Here is a 22,291-nt window from a genome sequence, read left to right on the forward strand (position 1 = left end):
AAACTAAAGGTTGTTCCATCCGTGCGTTTCTGACCCGCCATACTTCTGTGAACCTTGAAGTGCTTGTTGTGGCGCTAACGTCGCATCAGAAGCTTCCAGTGATTTGCTTCTGCACACACAGTTACACTTTATATTATTTAACAATGAAGTCATTTGCTTTATGAAACAAACATGCAAGGGTCGTCTGGACTGACTTCTTGTTTACTGATCAGGGGAGGTGCACCCCCCCCCCCAGAGGTTTATATTTGATGTATTTGTGCATTAATCTAACACACGAGCTCATGCCTCCATGTGGTGGCGCACAGTTTTGTCATCTTTGGTCGTCTTCCGAGACGCTGAGGCTGTAGATCTTCCTCTGCCCAGAGTTTCTGCTCGCTGTGCTTCAGCCTCGCGTACGTCTGCGCCGCAGGCGGGGGCTGTCTGCCATGGGGACTCATTAATGAGTGCTCCTCTCCCCATGTGGAGGAATGTTCGCACCGGCGAGCGAGACAGAGCGATGGAGTCACAGGGAGGGAGGGGAGGAAGTGCAGGAGGCGCCGGCGTACCTGCTGCTGCCGCCGCTCCAACATCCTCCGCCGGCTCTCTGGGAGCTGACGCCGCTGTGGGACAATCCCAGGCGGTGGCGGCGGCCGGGGTCGCAGCTCTGTGGACACAAGTGATGGAGGAGGAGGAGGAGGAGGGGATGGGGGTGAACGGAGAGCTGCTGCCGGGACACCCGTACCTGAGGGACGGGGCCGTGATGGAGAGTCCCGCCGGAGAGACCGGCGTGCTGCAGTACCCCACAGAGTACGGTCACCGCCACCGGTGTGGGTAAGAGCCGTCATGGGGGGGGAGGGATGACAGTGGGGGAGCGAGCTGCTGCAGGAAGCGGCTGATGATCCTTGCAGGGTGGTGGGACCCTCCCAGTTCTGGTTTTTGGATTTTTGTCTCTGGCTTTTGCAGCAGCGGTTTGACACCTGAGGCACCAAACAGATAAATGTTTGAGGGTTTTGGTGCAGCCTGGTGTCACCTGAAGACCAAACGTAGAAACTTGGTATTTGATGAACATCAGCGTCTCCACAGCTGGGATCCAGACTAAAAAGTTCTCATGTTTTTGGAAAACCTCCAAAGTTCAGGACCTCCAACCAGCCTCTGTCATCCGTGTTGAGAAGAACCTTCAGAGCAGGAGAAGCACTCGCTGATGTAGGACTAGAGGGTCTTTGGAGATGTTGGAGGGTCTGCAGCTGGTACACAGTGTCCTGGCATGCCCCCCCCCGCCTCCTCTATTATTGGCTGGCTGCTGCTCACCATTGTGCTGTGGGGTCTAATGTAAGAACCTGCCATCTGGTCTGTGTGTCACACAGAAGCTCTGCTCTTTCCACCAGGTCACGCTCTCTGTAAGGATGACGCTCTGTGTGGCAAACAAACAAACATCTGCTTTCATGAACCTGTTCGTTTGTTTTGTGCAGAGTTATTTTTACTTTTTGTAGCTAAAACCAAAAAAAAAGAGGCTTTACTTTGACCTTCTGAGTGCAGCCCACACGCTTTCCTTTGTGAGAATGTCACCCCAAAGAAGCGTTAAAAGCCCTTCCTCTGCCAGAGAGCGGCGGAGCATCTGAGGGGGACGCTTCGGGGTCAGATAATGGAAAAACTCCATCGATCACTCCAACATTGTGTCCTTGCTCAGCTTGAGTGCTCTTAACACTCTTCACAGCTGTCCGGAGGGGTAAAAATGTGCCAAAAATCAATACGTTGGGATTCAGAGGAGCGTTTGGTCTCATTGTTTTCTGTCGAGTTAGAAGTGGCTCAAACAGAACCTAAACAGTTCTCCAGTGTTTCTGAATTGATCCTGGCTGCTGCTGCTGATCTCAGGAGATTTGGTTTATTGTTAATCTACGCAGGAAAAGCATCAATGACATAAAACTGAAGACTAGTCGGTATAAATAGTTTCTAATTATGAAAATATGATGTAGGTGAGTAGCAACACTTGATGGTTTAAAGGCAGTTAAAAACATATAAAGTGGAGCCAATGTAGTTCCTTATGTAACCACTAGGTGGCTTTAAAAAACGTTGCATCAGACTGATTAGAAGTATTTGTTAAATATTTGTACTTAAGGGTTCATTTCTGTTTTTATTTCATGTCTTCGTCTTTTTGATTGACATGTGTTTGTCCAATCATGAGCCCCTAAACAGCCCCAGTGGCCGCGTTCCAACAGCTTTGTCCTGCAAACGCCTTCATTTCCTGAAAGGGAGGGGGCTGATGACCTCACATGTGGTCAAAATGGCGACTACCCCAGAACTAGATGATGGAACAAATGGTCATGTGACCACAAACTGTCCATCTGTCATACAGGAACAAAGATCCACTCTGATGAAAATGTGGGTTTTTGGTGTTGAATCAAGTTCTTGCAGCATTTCTCTCATGGTGGAGGAGAAATATATAAAGGAATTAAGCTTAAAATTGCAATTCTGAGTATTTCTTTTATTCAAATCATGGTGAATCAGGAACAGACAAAAGAAATTTGAAAAAGATCGTATTTGTTACGTAGAAAACCCGCTGGGTGGGCCTCCAGCTCCCTGCTCTGCTCCATTCTGATGCCTCCACTGTGAGGATTGGGAACTCTGGTTTGGTTTTTGTCGTTCATACTGTCGTTTTGGTCATCTTCTGTCTTCATTCAGGTCGTCTGCGCCGCTCTTCTTTGTCACGTTTTTGTTGCTTCTTAGGTTTTTTCCATGTTTATTTTTTATAAAAACTGTTTAGGTTTCTGCCACCAAGCCTGGTCTGACATTCACTAGTAGACGAATGGATCCGTGTACGTCTTTGTTTTCCTCGTCCGAGCTGCTTTCTGACTTAAACCTGTGCGGCTGGACGGCTCCCATATTGCTCACCGTTGCTGTCGCACCACTAATGTTAGGTTGGGAGTGTGAGGGGCTGTAAGCTGGTGGGAGAGGCGTAAACAAAGGCCGGCTTACTCCGCACCAACACACCCTTCCCACAACTCAGAGGTGAATTTCTAATAAACTCCTGCCGCTCTGAAGAAACTATGTCCTAGAAAACAATGCAGGTTTTTATTTATTTTGGTTAAAAACAGCAAAATTACAATCAAAAGACTACTGAGAACGCTTTGAAAATACATCAACAGATTATCCAATTGGGAACTTTGATGGATATTTTAGGTCCCATGTTTCCTGTTGGCTTTCTTTCAGCGGCCTCTATTGCCAATCATATATCTTTATTCTCATCATCCTCCTCACTCACACCAGCCATCCTCCTGTCTTCTTCTCTACACCCCATGAAGCTCCTTTCTGGTCTTTCCTGGCAGCTCCATCCTCAGCATCCTTTAATCAACATCATCACTGTTCCTCCTCTCAATGTGTCCAAACATCTCCGTCTGCTTCCCTGCATTTATCTCCAGAACATCTTCTCCTCTGATGGATCCATTCCTGATCCTATCTATCCTGGTCACTTCCAAAGGGAACGTAGACATCTTCATCTCTGCTCCCTAACCTCACCACTCTTCTTGAATTGCTCTACACAGATACTCCGTCTTTCTGCTGCTGACCTTCATTTCTCTCCTTTCCACAACAGATCTCCACCTCTCTAGATGTTCCTCCTCCTGCTGTCACTACAGATTCCAATGTCATCTGTAAAGATTTTGGTCCACAGAGATTCCTGTCTAACCTCATCTGTCAGTCTGTCAATCACCACAGCAAAATGGTAGATGGCGTCTTCTTGTATATTGCTTTACTACCTTCTTGAAAGGCCCAACATGGTCTTCAGTCACAGTCTCATTCACCCACGCACACACACACATTCACAAATACATTCACGCACACATTCACACACTGTTGTTACCTGCAAGCATTTGATGCAGTCGACCAACCTCTGGAAAACTGGGTGGGTCTCGCTGGGCCAGTACTAAACTGGATCAAAACAAACCTGGAAAACAGGAAAATATTTTATGTCAGTTGGTAACTTCACATCTGAGCCGACGGAAATTACATGTGGAGTTCCCCAAGGCTCCATCCTGGGGCTAATTCTATTTAACAACTACATGCTCCCACAGACCAAGGTCATGAGGAACAACAACATTATTGACCATAGTGTTTTCCTCAGAGGGATCCTCCACAACAGTGACTGTCTGGTTCAATGGTTCAGAACACCATTGAACACGCGTTGAAAGTTCAACCAGGTTGAACTTCGACCAATCAGCGATCCTGATGTGACGTATGGATGGCTTCCCTTTTAATTCACGAAAGTACCAATTGTTAAAAAATTGATCAAGAAGGAGAAATTCCTGGTGTCCAGCCAGAATTCTACGACACCAAGTATTTTGTTTGTCTGAATAGAGCTGTGAAAGAAAAAGCTTGGAGTAAGATTCACCAGATTTACACCACTTTGACACTTCACCAAGAGTCTTCCAACTGACGATGGGGGACATGCGTTAGTAAACAGTAAAAAAAAGAAGAAGAAGCTCCTCCCTCATTTCTTTTTTATTTTTATTTTTTTGTACTTGTCCTGTCCAACAGCTGGGCAGGCAGATGAGCCCTGGTTGGGCTGGGGTGGCACTCTCTTTCCCCCCATGCCTCCCTGCTCTCTGGCTCTGGGGGCCCCGCGGCGGTCCTGCTGGCCCTGGCCTGGGTGGCGGACTGGGTCGCCCGGGGGGCGGTTGTTCTCTGCCTGCTGTCGTGTGGCGTTGGGGGGGTTCCGGCTGCTGCTGCTGCTGCGGCGGGGGTCTTGGTGTGGGGGTGTCTGGGCGCTCTCCTTCCTTCTTTTCACATTCCTCCATCCATTTTAAAAAAACATAAACACTCACCTGAGCACAGGTGTTAGCTCACCTTTGCACTAATAGTTTGCATGATTGAATGAATGAAAGATTTCACACTAGTTGGTTTTAAGGCATAAGTATGCGTGTGTGAACACTATCTGTTATGTGTACATGTTGACATGTGGACATTTTTGCAGCTAGCAGGTGTGTTGATAACATTTGAGTGTGTGTGTGGACAGGCCCCGCCCTTTTTGTACTACATTTGAACCTTACCATAATGATAAACAACCAGTTAACTTGTTGCTTTATGCTGCTTCATGGTCTTACCCCTCCCCCCTCCTATTATCACCCTCCTACCCCCCCCCCTCTCCCTAACATCCCTCTCTCTTCTTCCCCTCTTTCCTTGTCCGTCCGGTCCAACACCTAAGATTTTCCAACATGATTGAAATTAATAAAGTTTGGCCTCAATTACAAAAGGGGTTTATTCAGACATACCTCTGGTTTGTCTGAAGATTAATAACCCCTCTTGTTAAAGTAAAATATGTCCAACACAAGAGGCCCTCAGCTCTCTCCGCCCTCATTTTTCCAGTGTGAACACCAAATACTGAAAGTGGGTTCTGGAACGCCCGTCACATGGCGGTGTGAACCTAGTTTTAGATGAACCGTCACTTTGTCCAAAGGTGTCGGCCAGAAACAGAATTCCAGTCCAGAAAGCCGGGCGGCTTCTTCTTCTTTGTTTGTCCTCTTTGACCTTCCTCTTTCCTCATCAGACGGGGTTGAATTCCTGAGTTTTTCTCCTCCTCTCTGTTCAACGGATACTTCCCAGATTGTGGAGAGGAGCCGTTGGACGCGTCTGATGACTCCCACATTTATGGGATCATTGTATTTTCAGTGTCTGAAGGGCAGATGAGCACCGTCAACTGAGACCCAAATCCATCTCATTAGTACGACCACACAGCCCCGCCCTCCATTGACCTTAGGGCTTGAAGACTGACGGTTTTACGGTTCCATTCCATTATCTCACTCTGCATCATGAACAGCAGCCATGAACAGCAAGTTCTCCTGGGATGTGAAGCCAACTTATGTCTTGTCCTCTATGATCTTTTGCACATCTATCCAGTCACTGATTTTATGGAATGGTTCCTCAGTTTTAAATAAAGCTACAAGCAGCATCCCTACTGCCCCCTACTGCCCCCTACTGCCCCCTGAAGACCCAAGGTTTTGTGAAGCCTGACTCAGTAAATTGAAATGGCAGCAAATTGATGTTTGCGACTACAAAGGTGGTGAATCCATGGAAACTATTACCCACAATTCACAGCAGAGCAGCAGGAGAAGCGTGGAAGCAGCGTCACATCAGGCACAAGTGAACCGTCTTCTTTTTTTCATAAATCTGACATTTTAATCAGATCAGAGGACAAACACTCAACTCCACGCTCAGGTTAGGTTGGAGGTCTGTTTTTGTGCTGATCTGCTGCAGCAGGAGAAACAGGAAACAAGCTTTTGGTGTTAAAATAAACGTCCATTACACTTTCAAAATAAAAGTTGACAGAAAAAGAGAACTGTTTTGAGCTTTACGCATCATCAACAAGAACTTCAGTTACACCAATGAACCCTTAAAATGAATATAGTGTGTGGCAGGCTGACTCCCCGTCCCGCAGCGGGTCTCTGTCTGGCCGACCGCTCTCCTCCCGGGAGCCGGCATACTGATGAGGATCGGTCCAGGTCCATCCGCCATGCGACGAACGCCATGGGTGAACCCGCCTTCACCCAACAATAGCCGGGACCGGTGACGGAATTGGATTTAGTTGAGGTGTTTTCTTTCTTGGAATAAGAAGTATTTTTATCTGAATGGGACGTCACTAAGGGGTAAACCAAAACAGTTTTCAGACTTCAGGACATTTTGACAGTGGTGCATCTCAGAAAAGTTTGTACTGTTGGAAAAATCCGACCGGAAGTGCAGATGCGGAAGTGAGTGTGCATATAGCCTATTTGGACGGAAAAGCTGATGTGGGTTTTGTAAATTTACCATCACTTTTGTGCTATAATGCAAACACTTGACTTTAATTGATGGGAAAATGTACATTTTTTTGTACGACTTAAAACATCTTTTATCTTTTATTTGATTTAGGATTATATTAACTAATTTTTGATGGTAACACACAATATCAGTTAGAATTTGAAACATTTATCATCTAACTTTTACAGTAACTGTTTGTTTTTTGGTCACATTTTTTAATCATTTAATTTATTTCTGTTAATCTTTTCAAAGATCAGTGCTCAGCATGAACACTAAAATGTATTTTTAGAATGAAGCAGCATTGTTTTCCTTTGTTTTGTGGTTTCTTCATCACATTTCGCATCATTTGTAAGATACTTGGTTTTGTTTAGCATAACGTCTGTTCTTTAAACAAATGTTTCTCTTGGAAAAATGGATCTGGGATCATGAACACTCTTGTCAAACAGCCGACAGCTCGGCTTAGTTTGGAATGAAATGGAGGAACAAGAAGGATGACGGTAATTTTCAGACTGACAGCTCAGAGATGAGTGAATAATTGATGAATTAGGAAATGAAAACTCCTGACATTGGAAGCGGGAAAAGCTGGGGTAAATGAGCGGAGGTGCAGACGTTTGGGTATGGATGCTTATTGAAATGACGCGTGAGAGAGATGGCGAGTCTGCGGTTGCGTGATGAGGTCACAGAAGACGGATGGCTCTAGGCGTTCAAACAGTCTCAGAAACGTTAAAAGCTCAAAAAAACAGGCTGAAAAGATGGATGCAGCTGTATTACTACTTAATTTCCTTTTATGCTTCTAAAAAACAACCCAGAAAACTGAGATAATAGCCACATTTGAGGTCAACTCCCATTAAGTCGTTTTCCTTACTTTTTAATGTTTGACTTCTACCTGCATGATGGGCTGGAGGTTTCCCTTAAATGTAAAGATTTAGTGCTGGTTTTCTGAAATAACCTTTTAACATTTAGCTCTTATCTTCTACCTTTCTCTTAGAAATCTTTTTATATTTTCTTTTTTAATAAAGTTTTTCTTATTTAGATGCTCATCAGGCTGTTAGGAATAATAATGCTGGAACTAAGTGTGACATTTTCTCCAATGATAGATGCTCCTCACAGTAATGTGACACAGAAAAATGACTATCAGACAAACGAGCTGCAGGTTTGGATACGTGAGCGACTGAAGGCAAAAAATGTAAATCGGCTTTATTGGGAGCATTTATCAAAAGCAGAAACTCGTGCTGTCGGCGCGAAACTATCCTGGGGTCATTAGCATTGGGATGCTAGCAACTAATAGAGTCTGTTTCTTCCTTATGCTGCATTAGGGACCTACACACCAGCTGTGAGGCCTCGCATTTAAGCGGACACTTTCAATGAAAAGGCTGCGTAAGCGCGCGTCAACCCCACTGTCGGTGCGGGGCTGTGGGCTCTTAGTGTCATGACCGCGCGCTGTGAGTTCAACAGGTTGAACTTCTTGACGCTCAATCATGGCAACTTGCCAAATCGGCCCTTGGAGGCTGGGTTCCCCGCGTCGACTCGCGTTCAATCGGCCTGTTTCAGTAGAAAGCCGTGGAATTGGGCTTCAACTTGAATTTGGGGCTTCCACGTTCAGAATGCCACGTTCCCTTGTCGCTACGCCAGTTTTAAGTCCGGTTGCAGGCTCTACCTGAACACCGGGCGTTCATTTGGCGTGGTGGCTGAGAAAACGCGACAGTGCTGAACTGTGACCAATCAGGGACTGGGGTTTGGCGGTGACGTGTAGGTCGTGTCCGTTTTGTGTTCCATACAGATACTTGAAAGACTTTTGAGAAACATATTTCTGTGTACAGAGATGCTCTGTCTTTGTTTTCTGAAAGTATTCGCTCCTTTTGCCTGCGGTACTAAAGTCATCGTTTGATCTATTAGAGAGCGTTCTAAGTGGTCGTTTTACTATGATTATGCTGATTTTGGCCAAAATGAAAATAGGTGTTGTTTTTCTAGGACATAGTTTCTGCAGAAATTCACCTCTTAGATGTGGGCGGCACCATTAGTGCAGAGCAATCCCGCCCTCCCTTCCCCTCCCCATTGCAGAGCGGAGCAGGGAGCTCCGCCCACCCAATGTATCTTCTACGTTTGTTAAACTGCATTTTTTTTGTCTTCTCCTGATTCACAACAATTGGAAAACAATTGGAAAATAATTTAATTTTCTTTATTTTCATGACGTAAGCTGACAAATGAACTTCAGGTTATGTGAATGAAAAGGAGAATAAAGGCTGCAGCGATCCTCTGCACCCAAACGTGTCTCTGAGCTCCTTATTTTACAGATGACACTCTGCTTTACCGACACTAAACCCTGGAAAGACGGCTCCACTGAAAATAATCTGATTTTGAGTCGCCAAAAGGTTCAGAATCTCTTTGTTTTTTAAACATATCCGGAAATAAAGCTTCACAAAAGGCTCCACATATTTCATCTTCAAGCTAGGCTCCAATGAACGGAAAACTTTGGGGTTTCCTCTTAAATCTATGACTTTTTTCTCATAAATTTACGAGATATAAACTCTTAAATTTACAAGTTTTCACTCATTAATTTACGAGATAAAAGTCGTTATTAAAACATTGTTTTTTTTGTAAACTGGCCCTAAAACTATGTCGTACTGAGCGACACAAACAATAGTGCATCTTGTCGTTGCAGCTTTGCTGCATGTTTTGTGTTTGCGAGCCCAAAGCGCCCGTCCAAGTGAAAGATCTCCTCTCTGTTGTGTGATGAGCTGCCGGTTCAGGCTTGTTTGCACAGACGGTTCATGTGAGCACGCTTTCATTAAACGACAAGTTCCGTCATCGACGACCTGTTCATTCATCCTCCATCTTTGATGTGTCATTTTTAAAATGGAGATGTCTGTCCAGAAATGCAGATGTGGCTGACCTCCTCATGCAAAGCCTCATGGGTAGTTTGCACCCGTTTTCACAGCCTCCTACAGTGATTGTGTCTTGTGCTTCTGTCAGAGAGAAGATGCCGTTCCACCATGTGACGGCAGGCCTGCTCTACAAGGGGAACTACCTGAGCCGCTCGCTGTCTGACAGCGACAGCGAGGTGCTCGCCAGCATCTCTGTGGAAGAGCTGGATGGTAAGACCTTTCAAATAATTTGACATTTTAAAAACTCAACGCTCGCAATTCCTTCAGGATGGTCTGAAATCCATTTTAAAGATTTCAGATCCTTTTCTCTTATGGAGGGCAGATATTCTGAGCTGCAGCCAACAGCAGCTTTACTCACTTTTTTCCCTTTACATTAGCTTTATACCAGCCATTGTTGACGGGGGAGGAAGGGCAGCGCCGCAGTGCAGATGGAGAAGGAAAATGCATTTGGTGGTGCAAACAGAGCAGCAGATACATTTATGACCAACAGATTGGAGCGTCATGCTTCGTTACGCTTTGTGCAAGCGTCATGGGGTCAAAAGAAAGGGCAGCTGTCGCTAAAATGGGGAGGAAATGAGCACTTTCAGCTGAAAAGATTCACCAAAAGAGCATTTCAAACAGTCGAGGAGGAGAACAAGTCCAGCCGTGTAACTTCTACTTATCCACATCCTGGTTGTCGGTGAAGGAATTGATGCTCAGGTGTCCTCCTCCCAGCTGCCATCACCTCCTCCACTTCCTCTGTTTATGGATAAAGAGGAGTTACCACCAAATCCTTCAAATTGTAATCCTTACAACGTCTCCGTCTTTGGGATGTTCTAATAGCGGGACACACCTGACTCAGGTAAGCAGCAGTGATATCTGGAAAACGTGGAGACACAGCAGCCCTCGTGACTTGAAGCCCACCCCAGATGTTGAAATCCAGGCCTCGAGGACCAGCGTCCGGCATGTTTTCCAACTAACCTCCTATTGGATAAACACACCTGAACCAGGTATTCAGCATCAGGTAACACAGGAGTTCCTAAAAACCAGCAGGATGCAGGTCTCGAGGCCTAGAGTCTGGTGTCCCTCTCCCTTTCTTCAATCTACCACCAATCTTTCTGCTGGTCAGAGATGTGCCGTCTTAACCAGTGGTCCCCAAGCCCCCATGGTTCAACTTTCAACATGCGTTAATGGCCGCCATTTTGCTTGATATAGACCCTTTAAAGCCATTGGTTTCTACTCACCTAGACCTAGTCAGCCTCCTTGAATTGCTCTCTCTGGCAGAGTTTGAACGAAGACAAAGGTTCCCCAAGGAAAGTAGAGATTTGTGGTTGGATGTATATTTGTTCCTGGCTGTAGGGGCAACAGGGTGGGTGAAGAGAACCTGGACTTCTGGCCTTTACCCCACATGCATTCACAGTCCTGTGGACTCACCGCAGTGTCTTTTCTTCCTAAAACTGATGAAACTGTGAAAAAATACTACTTTTGATTTCCAGCTGTGTAAACTGAACTAGTACTGCAGATCATATTATTTTATTCCATCTGGGTGTAGAGTCATTCTCTCTGAGCAGAAGAAGGTGGAGCTCCTGTAAAATGATGAACGGCGTGTACTTGTATAGCACTTTTCTACCTTTCTCGAAGGCCCAAAGCGCTTTACAGCCACAGTCCCGTTCACCCATTCACACACTGGTGGCTCTGGTGCCGAACGCTGCCACCATCCTTCCAGAGGCAAGGTTCAGTGTCTTTCCCAAGGACACTTCGACACATGGGTGGGCAAGGCGTGAATCGAACCTGCAATCTTCCGATCAGAGGTCGACCACCCTACCACTGCACCACGGCTGTCCCTGATCAGCATCATCTTCATTCATGGGCCCTTGTTCCGTTTTTTTGTCTGTCTTTAAGCCTCCTCCTGATGGAGGCGTGCCTCGGAGGGTAATCACCTGGTCCTGTCCCACAAAAACCGGATCAGTAAGCGTTTGCCGGTGTCAGCAGCAACCAGTCTCACCAAGAGTCCAAAGTTTGAACCCAGTGATGCTGCGTGAAGCCGCCGCCTGTGAAATTGGCAGCAGGGCACGCGCTAATAAGCGAGCGCTCTGTCAGGGTCAAGCTTTAATATGCATGAAGGAATTTGCAATGAATGATTTTCTCATTCCTGTTTCACCGATGCTTTTTACTTGAAGGATTCTCATGAGTTCCATTAAAAACACAATGACAGGCTAACTGTGGCCTATCAACAATGTAATTACTGTGAAGGGATTTACCAGACTCTTTATACAGAGACAGCTTGGATGGTTGGAGTCGAGGGGAACTCAGTCCCAAACGAGCTGCCAAAAACAAAAACTCTGATAGTCTTTACTTTTGTTGGTTTCTGGTTTCTTCTTTATGTGTTTGATCAAAGCAGGATGTTTCTTCCTGTGATCTCAAATGAAAATGACATTTAAAATTCATGAACACAGATTTTGTTTGATAGGTAAAACAAAAAAACTCAAAGCTTTTCTGTCACTTTTAATCTCACACACAAAAGACTCAACAAACATATTATTTAACTTAAAGTCGTGTTATTGTAGTTAAGCCTGTCATCTACACTCCAACGCTTTTGGCTACCCTAACTTTAATCTATTGACTGTATACGAGAACTGGACTGAGTTTCCCCCATAGAAAATGGTTTACTTCTGGCTCCAACCAAATAAAGTCAATTCAGTTGCCACTCTTTGGCTATACGTACGCCCGCGTCATTAGTAAGCGGTCTGATTGAATCAATGTTTCTATGGCAACACACGAGCAATGCGTGTTGGAACGCCAGGGGAAGGGGTCACTCAGTCCAGTTCTCATTTACATCCTGAAGGCAGACAGCCATATTGGTAAATGTTAAAAGGGGAATACCTGTATAGTGTTTTACTACCTTCTTAGAAGCCCAAAGCGCTTTACAGTCACTGTCCCACTCACCCATTTACACACTGATGGCAAACACCGGGGCCAACGTATTACCACCAGAACGGATGTGGGGGTTCACTGTTTAGCTCATGGACACTTCAACACATGGGGGAGCAGGGCGGGAACCAACCCTTCAGATCAGAGTTCGACTGCTCTACCTGTGCTATCATCACCATGGACCAATGACTGCCATGAGTGCTACGCCATGATGTGACGGTTCATCTGCGAGCTGCAGGCACAGGAAATCAGCAGGGAGTTGCAATGATCCGAAGACAAGTTCTGCAGAAGTGAACCTGGGAACAATCAAACTTTGAAATATCACACTTTAAAGAAACGCTCCTGTTTGTTTGAGACCTCCGGAGGGTCTCCAGAGAACATTAATGTTCTACCCTTATCAATGTTCTACCCTGCTTTGGACTTGAAAAAAACTTTAGTACTACAAAAAACACCTATAATCTTTCGCAGCTGAATTTCTCCTCCAAATGCCGATAAATTGGACCTTTACCTTCAGGTACGTTCAGACGTTTACTTGAGCACATTTCAGTCAGATTTGAGCTTCATACCTTTGATCTGCAGACAGAAAATGCTAAATTCATTTGTGAGTCGTCACGTTTCATGCAGATCATATATAAGCTCGGCCTCTGACCTCAGGCCGGCACATGTATGGACCAGAATTCAAAGTTTATGGATTTGTGAAGCCCCATTGTGCTAATATATAAGAGTCTGTGTTTTACTCAAAGGAGACTAAATGTTGGAGAAACAGCCTGAGGCGGGAAAATTATCCATGTGGGGCTTAGTCTTTATCAAATGATACATTTCTGCACAGGAAGGAAAACAGAAAAGCAGAAGCAGAACCCAACAGGACCAATGAGTGTGGTTACAATCACTGAGCGATCTACGACCTTCATACTTCCTGTGGGTCACCTGCGTGTCCCGCACAGGTCTGACCATTTCTGCCCCGCAGATGTGATGAAGGCATTCTTAACATTTATAGTTCCTGTCAGATAGACTGAAATATTGGGTTCTAGTTGGTTCAAGTCTTGATTGAGCATTTTGTTGTTTGGTTGGTTGAGAGCTTGTAGATTCTAATTACTTACAGAAGGTACTTTAAGCAGCCAAAAGTCTCTCTGCAACTTGCTGACACAGTTCATGATTTATGCTCCATTTATGCTTTGCTGTTCTGCCTCATTGGCTCGCAGACTGCTTCACAGCCGATGATTGACGAGCTGGTTTCCCTAAAGTCTGCTTTGAATTCAGATTAGCAGACTGGTTGTGCTTACGACTCAAATTAAGGTGAGTTTTTTACCGAAAGTCAACAGGCTTTTACCGTTTTACATCAGCTGTGTTGTGTTTTTCCCTTTATAATAAATAATTTTGGCCACGGTTCAAAGGGAGGATGAAGAACATCCTATTCTGTGTGGTGCATTTGGTTTTCTTCTGAGGTTTCCAGGCCTTTGCAAAACAGCAGATGCCCGTCAGTCGCTCTTCCTCTCATTGGCATATACCCTCTCCGCTCTGCAGTGGAAAGACTTTGGAAACATGCATTCATTCAGCGCTGTGAAGCCTGCTGCTGACTCCCCCCACTGATGACTTGATCAAATGGTGACATGCTGACTGAACTGCCTACAAGCGAGGTGTGACTTCACAGTCCAAGAGTCATCTCACCCTCACAGAGCTCAGCAGGTCCTTCACATGAAACCGAAAGTTCCAGAGTTTCAGATGTTTTTAAGCTAAAGCCACAGACAAATGTATGAGGACTGATGGAAACAGGCTGGAGTTCTGTCAAAGTGATCCTCTTAGAGCTTTTCTGCTCTCATGTTCTAGTTGGGAATGACATGTTGACGAATCATTTTTAACACTGCAAAATTCATCAGTGCACTCCACAGAGAAGACGCTTTCCTCACTGCCGGCTTTTATTACTGCAGCTCACTTGGTCTTGGATTCTTTACTCCGTCAACTCTGGAAAGTTTAGAAAAATGTAGAGGAAAGGTCATGTTCAAGAAAATATGAAGCTAGCAAACAATATTCCCAACAGCAATGATTCAAAGTCTGGTTTTATTTTTCCCAGTCAGGTTCAGGGTCTTAGCTATCTAGTCACAAATCAAAGTCAGATGTTTGGACTATGGTCACAAGTCAAAGTCAAGTGTATGGACTATGGTCACAAGTCAAAGTCCAGTGTTTGGACTATGGTCACAAGTCAAAGTCAGATGTTTGGACTACGGTCACAAGTCAAAGTCAGATGTTTGGACTATGGTCACAAGTCAAAGTCAGATGTTTGGACTATGGTCACAAGTCAAAGTCCAGTGTTTGGACTATGGTCACAAGTCAAAGTCAGATGTTTGGACTATGGTCACAAGTCAAAATCAGATGTTTGGACTATGGTCACAAGTCAAAGTCAGATGTTTGGACAATGGTCACAAGTCAAAGTCAGATGTTTGGACTATGGTCACAAGTCAAAGTCAGATGTTTGGACTATGGTCACAAGTCAAACTCAAGTGTATGGACTAAGGTCACAAGTCAAAGTCAGATGTATGGACTATGGTCACAAGTCAAAGTCAAGTGTATGGACTAAGGTCACAAGTCAAACTCAAGTGTATGGACTAAGGTCACAAGTCAAAGTCAGATGTATGGACTATGGTCACAAGTCAAAGTCAAGTGTATGGACTAAGGTCACAAGTCAAAGTCAGATGTTTGGACTATGGTCACAAGTCAAAGTCAAGTGTATGGACTATGGTCACAAGTCAAACTCAAGTGTATTGACTGTGGTCACAAGTCAAAGTCAGATGTGTGGACTATGGTCACAAGTCAAAGTTAAGTGTGGACTATGGTCACAATTCAAAGTTGAGTGTATGGACTATGGTCAAAAGTCAAGTGTATGGACTATGGTCACAATTCAAAGTCCAGTGTTTGGACTATGGTCGCAAGTCAAACTCAAGTGTATTGACTGTGGCCACAAGTCAAAGTCAGATGTTTGGACTATGGTCACAAGTCAAAGTCCAGTGTTTGGACTATGGTCACAAGTCAAAGTCAAGTGTTTGGACTATGGTCACAAGTCAAAGTCAGATGTTTGGACTATGGTTACAAGTCAAAATCAGATGTTTGGACTATGGTCACAAGTCAAAGTCAGATGTATGGACTATGGTCACAAGTCAAAGTCAGATGTTTGGACTATGGTCACAAGTCAAAGTCCAGTGTTTGGACTATGGTCACAAGTCAAAGTCAGATGTATGGACTATGGTCACAAGTCAAAGTCAGATGTTTGGACAATGGTCACAAGTCAAAGTCAGATGTTTGGACTATGGTCACAAGTCAAAGTCAGATGTTTGGACTATGGTCACAAGTCAAAGTCCAGTGTTTGGACTATGGTCACAAGTCAAAGTCAAGTGTATGGACTAAGGTCACAAGTCAAAGTCAGATGTATGGACTATGGTCACAAGTCAAAGTCCAGTGTTTGGACTATGGTCACAAGTCAAAGTCCAGTGTTTGGACTATGGTCACAAGTCAAAGTCAGATGTTTGGACTATGGTCACAAGTCAAAGTCCAGTGTTTGGACTATGGTCACAAGTCAAAGTCAAGTGTTTGGACTATGGTCACAAGTCAAAGTCAGATGTTTGGACTATGGTCACAAGTCAAAGTCAGATGTTTGGACTATGGTCACAAGTCAAAGTCCAGTATTTGGACTATGGTCACAAGTCAAAGTCAGATGTTTGGACTATGGTCACAAGTCAAAGTCAAGTGTATGGACTAAGGTCACAAGTCAAAGTCAGATGTTTGGTCTATGGTCACAAGTCAAAGTCAAGTGTATGGACTAAGGTCACAAGTCAAAGTCAAGTGATTGGACTAAGGTCACAAGTCAAAGTCCAGTGTATGGCCTAAGGTCACAAGTCAAAGTAAGATGTTTGGACTATGGTCACAAGTCAAAGTCCAGTGTTTGGACTATGGTCACAAGTCAAACTCAAGTGTATTGACTGTGGCCACAAGTCAAAGTCAGATGTGTGGACTATGGTCACAAGTCAAAGTCAGATGTTTGGACTATGGTCACAAGTCAAAGTCCAGTGTTTGGACTATGGTCACAAGTCAAAGTCAAGTGTTTGGACTATGGTCACAAGTCAAAGTCAGATGTTTGGACTATGGTCACAAGTCAAAATCAGATGTTTGGACTATGGTCACAAGTCAAAGTCAGATGTATGGACTATGGTCACAAGTCAAAGTCCAGTGTTTGGACTATGGTCACAAGTCAAAGTCAGATGTGTGGACTATGGTCACAAGTCAAAGTCAAGTGAATGGACTTAGGTCACAAGTCAAAGTCAAGTGTATGGACTAAGGTCACAAGTCAAAGTCCAGTGTTTGGACTATGGTCACAAGTCAAAGTCCAGTGTTTGGACTATGGTCACAAGTCAAAGTCAGATGTTTGGACTATGGTCACAAGTCAAAGTCAAGTGTATGGACTATGGTCACATGTCAAACTCAAGTGTATTGACTGTGGTCACAAGTCAAAGTCAGATGTGTGGACTATGGTCACAAGTCAAAGTTAAGTGTGGACTATGGTCACAATTCAAAGTCGAGTGTATGGACTATGGTCAAAAGTCAAGTGTATAGACTATGTTCACAAGTCAAAGTGAAGGACTTTGATCTCTAGTCATGAGCCAAAGTCAAGTGTTTAGTCCCACATCTGAGCCTCGAGGGCCGGCCTCCTGCTGGTTTTCCAGAAATCTTGCCCTATCTGCTGCTGATTACCTGCATCAGGTGTGTAAAGATCAGACATTTTGCATTATACCTGGAGAAAAAAAGCACTTCAGAAGACCAAACGAACTTTCAAAGAATGATGGCGCAGTTGGATGGGTGTAGGACTGTCGTGCTGCTGCCTATCTGGGTCTCCCTGTACCTTAAAGGGCATCCAAACCCTCTGCCTGGATACCAGTAAAAGACAGGATGAACTGAAAGGTGAACAACATTGTCAGCTGTAGAAGAGCAACGACCACAAAACATGCACATGAACCACAGACTTGCGGTTTTGACCGCAAGTAATGAGCAATGAACCAAATGTCATGGTTTCTGCAGCTCCCGAGCGGCCCACATCAGAGCCTGACTGCGACAGGCTGTAGCTTAATGTAAAAAAGATTTTAATTTTAAGAAAGAGGCACAGCCATCAAAGGTCACTGTGAACAGAAATCTAAATCATCGTTATTGGTTATAGGAATTATTATTATAAGTGACTGGAGAAATATGGGGAATCGCAGAAGGGGCTAAATGTTTACATTTAACACAATAAAAACACACAAAACAGATTTACAGTCCAGAAAATCAATCTTTGAAGGTTTTCACTCCTGATTTCAGGTAACATGTTTGATCCAGGCCACACTATAGTTTCTGGAAGGACAGAAAAAGAGGGGCAGCTCATGAGGAGGGTTTTAGAAAAGCAGCAGAGGAGACGACGGACGTGACTGCAGGTGCAGAAAATGAATCTGGAATTGATCTTGTTACTTTGAGGCAGCGGTGCAAAAACATTCATATCAGAAGGGGGTCAGACTTGTGTGTGTGTGTGTGTGGGGGGGGGGGGGGACTGATCAAAAATACTGAATAGATTTTCATGTTTGTGTTGACAGAGATCCGCGAGGCCTTCAAGGTCCTGGACCGCGACGGGAACGGCTTCATCTCCAAACAGGAGCTGGGAATGGCAATGCGGTCTCTGGGGTACATGCCCAGTGAGGTGGAGCTCGCCATCATCATGCAGAGACTGGACATGGATGGTGAGTCCCCCGCCGTCCCCCTCGAACACCTCCTGATCCTGAGGGAGAACGCCGGGCTAAATGTGGGAAACAATGGAGGTTTTATCATCAAAGACACGAAACATCAAAAGCAGGAACGCAGGAATCTGTCTGTGCTGCTTCCAGACGTCGCTGTCGGCGCTAACTGTGACTGACACTTCATAAAGGATCAAACCCAAACCTGCAGCAGGAAAGAAAGGAGACAAATGCAAATACCGTTTTCGCTGAGAAGCACCCCCATCTGTCCTTATAAGCGCCTTTCAACTTTATTACAGCAGGAGAATGAAGGAGTATTAAACTTTCAGAGGTGCTCTGCTCCTCTCGTGAATCACCTCAGACTCGGGGGGGAACATAACTGCCCCGGTTTCTCAGGCTGAGGTCTGACTGCGCCTCCTGTTGCATTGTGACGGAGGAGACCCGTCGAAGGTGCCCGCCCCCTGAGATCTGACACCCGGACCCCTCGGCCCGTTTATCTATTGTCCCCAGGTTTGTTTGTGTGAGTGTGAAGGCAAGATTAATGCTTTTGTTTCTTAACTTGCAAATTTCCTAATCGGTACCAAACAGCTAAGTCCAGTGCGATGCAGGACAGAAGCTGAATGTCTCAAGAGTTTTTATAGAAACTCACCACCGAAAGTGTGGGTGGAGTTTGACATGAAAAGAAAATGTAAAGCAGTAATTAAAGACCCAGCCCAATGAAAATGGTGTGGTTGGTGTTTTTAACGAGTTCTTGTAGCATTTTTCTGATGACATAAAGAAAAGAAAATTACACTTAAAATTGCATTTCTGAGTATTTTTCTATTTAAATATTAAATCTGGAGCAGAAGAAAAACATCGTATTTGTGACATCGAAAATCCGCTGGGCGGGGCTGCAAGCTCCCTGCTCCGCCCCATTCTGATGGATGCTGCGTGGTGGATAGCTCTGATATTGCTCGCCATTTTTGTTGTACTGGTTATGTTAGGTTAAGGGTTTGAGGGGCTGTATGCTATTGGGAGAGCATGTAAACAAAGAGCTCTCAGTTATTGGTAATAGGAAGAGGGGGGGGGGGTTGCTCTTACACCCTGATCTCATTCTATTTCCGCTTTGCACTGATATGCAACACTTTACTTCATCAGCACAAAGCGGTTTTCTCATTTTCAGGATCAATGGTTGAAGAACATCCGCGTTTTAGCTCCAGTGTTGATGTTCTGTGAATTTTTGTAAATCTGCTGACGCAACGACCGTAACTCCAGTGGGTTCTGAAGCGGAGAAAAGCGACTCTGCGCCGACATGCAACACTTGACATCCGCTGATTCTGAGGCTGAGCAAATGCGGCTTTGCACCGCAAACGTGTCAAAGTGTTGCATATCGGCACAAGTCGCTTTTTTCCATGTCAGAATCTGTTGAAATACGTCAATTGGGGGGAAAAAAAAGCGTTACGGTAATTCAAAGAGCTCTCGGCATTTCCTTTTCCGGCTTTGTCCCTTTTATCACCAGGGCTTTGGCTGCAGCGTCGAGGTTTAACTGTTTAACGTCATTCCGAACTGTTGCATTTAAGCACAAAGCTGCTCATCTGTTTGAATCCGCTGGAATTATGTTAATTGTGCAAACAGCTGATGAGTTTCTGTAGTGGGAGGAGCTTGTATTATTTTAAAGTTTCAGCGTTTTAAAGATTAAACATTTGGCAACAGTAACGGCAGTAAAAAAACAAAAACAACAATTACCTTGATGACTTCACCGCTGTAAAGAAGTCACATCATTACTAACGCAGTTGCTCTGATTGGCGTTATTCCAAACACATTTACAGCATTTTTTTGTTTTTGTATTAAGGATTTTTTTTTGGATTTTAATGAATTAATTTTTCTTTTTATCCAAATTCTGTGAATTTAATCAAAATTTGGATTTTAATGTAAAGAATTTAGCTCATAATTTAATTTTAGGCACATTTTAGAAAAAGCAAACTGAAAAAGGGAAATGAAAATTCTAATGTTTGTTTTAATTTGCTTAATAATAGAATTACATTTCCCTTTTCTTTACTTCTTTAGCAATTATTTAAGAAGCTTTTTTATGCCTGCCTGCTCTTTTGTTTATTTTGATTTTTCAATATTTTTTTCCATCACAAACAACTAAACCCTTTCTAACACTTTGTACTGTTTTTATTTTTCATTTAATTCAGTATTTATAGTAACAGTATTTTTTGGTCTTCTATGGCTGTAATTATCATGAGGGATGTGCTGAAACCACACAAAAACACAACACAATTAACATTACAAATTGATAAAAGGTGTGATTAGGATTTGAAATGTGTTAATAATTTAAAAGTCAAAACCTGTAAAATGAATATGTATCAATATTTTTTTCATTTTAAGCCTCATTTTCACATTTACATTTAAACAGCATGAAATCTTTGTACTTTTATCCAAGATCGCAGAAATATTTCCAGCTAGAATTGATCCTTTTCTAATTTTAACAACATAACTTACATTTTTGTGAAGGCTTTTCATATTTATATCACATATATTGACCCAAACAGTTTACATAACCGTTTTCTTTCTATTGATCAGTGTAACAATAAAAAAGGTTCTTTAACGTGTTCTCTCTGCTCTGTCGCACTGCTATTTTAGTGTTTTGAGCCGCTCAGCCACTAATGGCGTGTGGGAAGCTGATCACATCAGAATGACCGCTAACGAGATATTCACTCCATTCATGTCTTCAGCCACGTTGGCCTGGCGCCTCTGCTGTACGCCGCAGTGTTAGCCCGTCATGTGAAGCATTTCTATTGTTTTTTTTATGTGCAGCTGCATAATAGGCGCCTGGAGAGCAGCGTTCCCTTTTGTTGGAGCTGCGTCTGCTTCACATCACTCACAGCAGAGCGTGTACGTTAGCTGCCAACGACGCGCCGTGAGTGCAGCCTGAAAAGCCTCCGTAATTACCCAGACTTCTGACTTTAGGCTTTTATTTAGTTGGAGGAACTCCATTTGTCGCAGATTTAAAAGCATCTTCTCCTCGAACCTTCCCTGAACGGTTGAACCCTCTTTAGGTTTTGGTGAATCCATCATCATTTCATCAGTGACTGGGATTTTTCCACAGTTAAGAATTCTAAAAATAAATACATCATCCAAGTATTAATGAATCCAAGACAAGTGAGTGGTTTTTCTTTGCAGTTCTCTGTTCTGAGGTTGCACTGAGGATGTCTGCGCAGACAGAAGCAGCTGCATTAAGCCAAAACAGCTAAAGAGTCTGTGAATATCAAACTTTTTGGGTTTTATTAGATTGGTTTAAAGGACGGCAACTTTTATTTGGCAGCAACAGCTTTTTGAATCCTCCAGACAAGACCTGATGAAGGAGATTAAGTTTTCAGAGTGGAGGCAAACAAACCTCACTAGCTTAATGAAAATCTTCTGCAGACCTGATTCCAGATCTCCAGCTCGCACCTTCGGCTCCTGCAGTTCTCTGTTCTCTGCACGGAGGTCATTCTCGTCTTTCTTTGTCTCAGGACATCGCAGACTCTTCAGTCGGACTGTTCAGTTGTCAGGAAAATCCATCAGTTACTATGTTGTATGATAAAGTCCGACAAAATATAATTAAAATATGATTCTTCCTAAAAATTAGCCATTCATTCATTCATTCATATTCTATACCCGTTTTGTCCCTTTCGGGGTCACAGGGCTGCTGGAGCCTATCCCGGCCACTCGTGGGCGAACGTAGGGGACGTCCTGGACAGGTCGCCAGTCTGTCGCAGTCTTCCTAAATATAGATATTTTAAATTTCCTAACTGTTGATTTGAAAAAGGATTTGGCCAAAAACAAAGCAAAACATTGGTTTAGGCATAAAAAGTGTAAGGCACGGCGGTGGAACAATTATGGTTTGGATTATTTTTGTTAGTGCATCACAATTAAGGGTTTTGGCTGTACAAACATAAAAATCTGTGTAAATATGTGATGTAGTAAAAAAAAATTTAAACCACATGTTGTGTTTTATGC

At 43.9% G+C, this 22,291-nt stretch overlaps 1 protein-coding gene across 1 annotated transcript in view; it reads left to right on the plus strand.

Moving 5' to 3' along the window:
* Positions 1–274: 274 nt before the first annotated feature.
* caln1 (calneuron 1) overlaps positions 275–22,291 on the plus strand; it is a 57,706-nt gene continuing 35,689 nt past the window's right edge. The window contains exons 1-3 of the mRNA XM_004075238.3: positions 275–810; positions 9,739–9,860; positions 18,170–18,313. Of these exons, the coding sequence (XP_004075286.3) occupies positions 290–810; positions 9,739–9,860; positions 18,170–18,313 (787 nt within the window). The 5' untranslated portion in view covers positions 275–289. The remainder of the gene's footprint in view (positions 811–9,738; positions 9,861–18,169; positions 18,314–22,291) is intronic.

This window comes from Oryzias latipes, chromosome 13 (assembly GCF_053564925.1).
Source record: "Oryzias latipes strain Hd-rR chromosome 13, Olatipes_Hd-rR_3.1".
NCBI lineage: Eukaryota > Metazoa > Chordata > Actinopteri > Beloniformes > Adrianichthyidae > Oryzias > Oryzias latipes.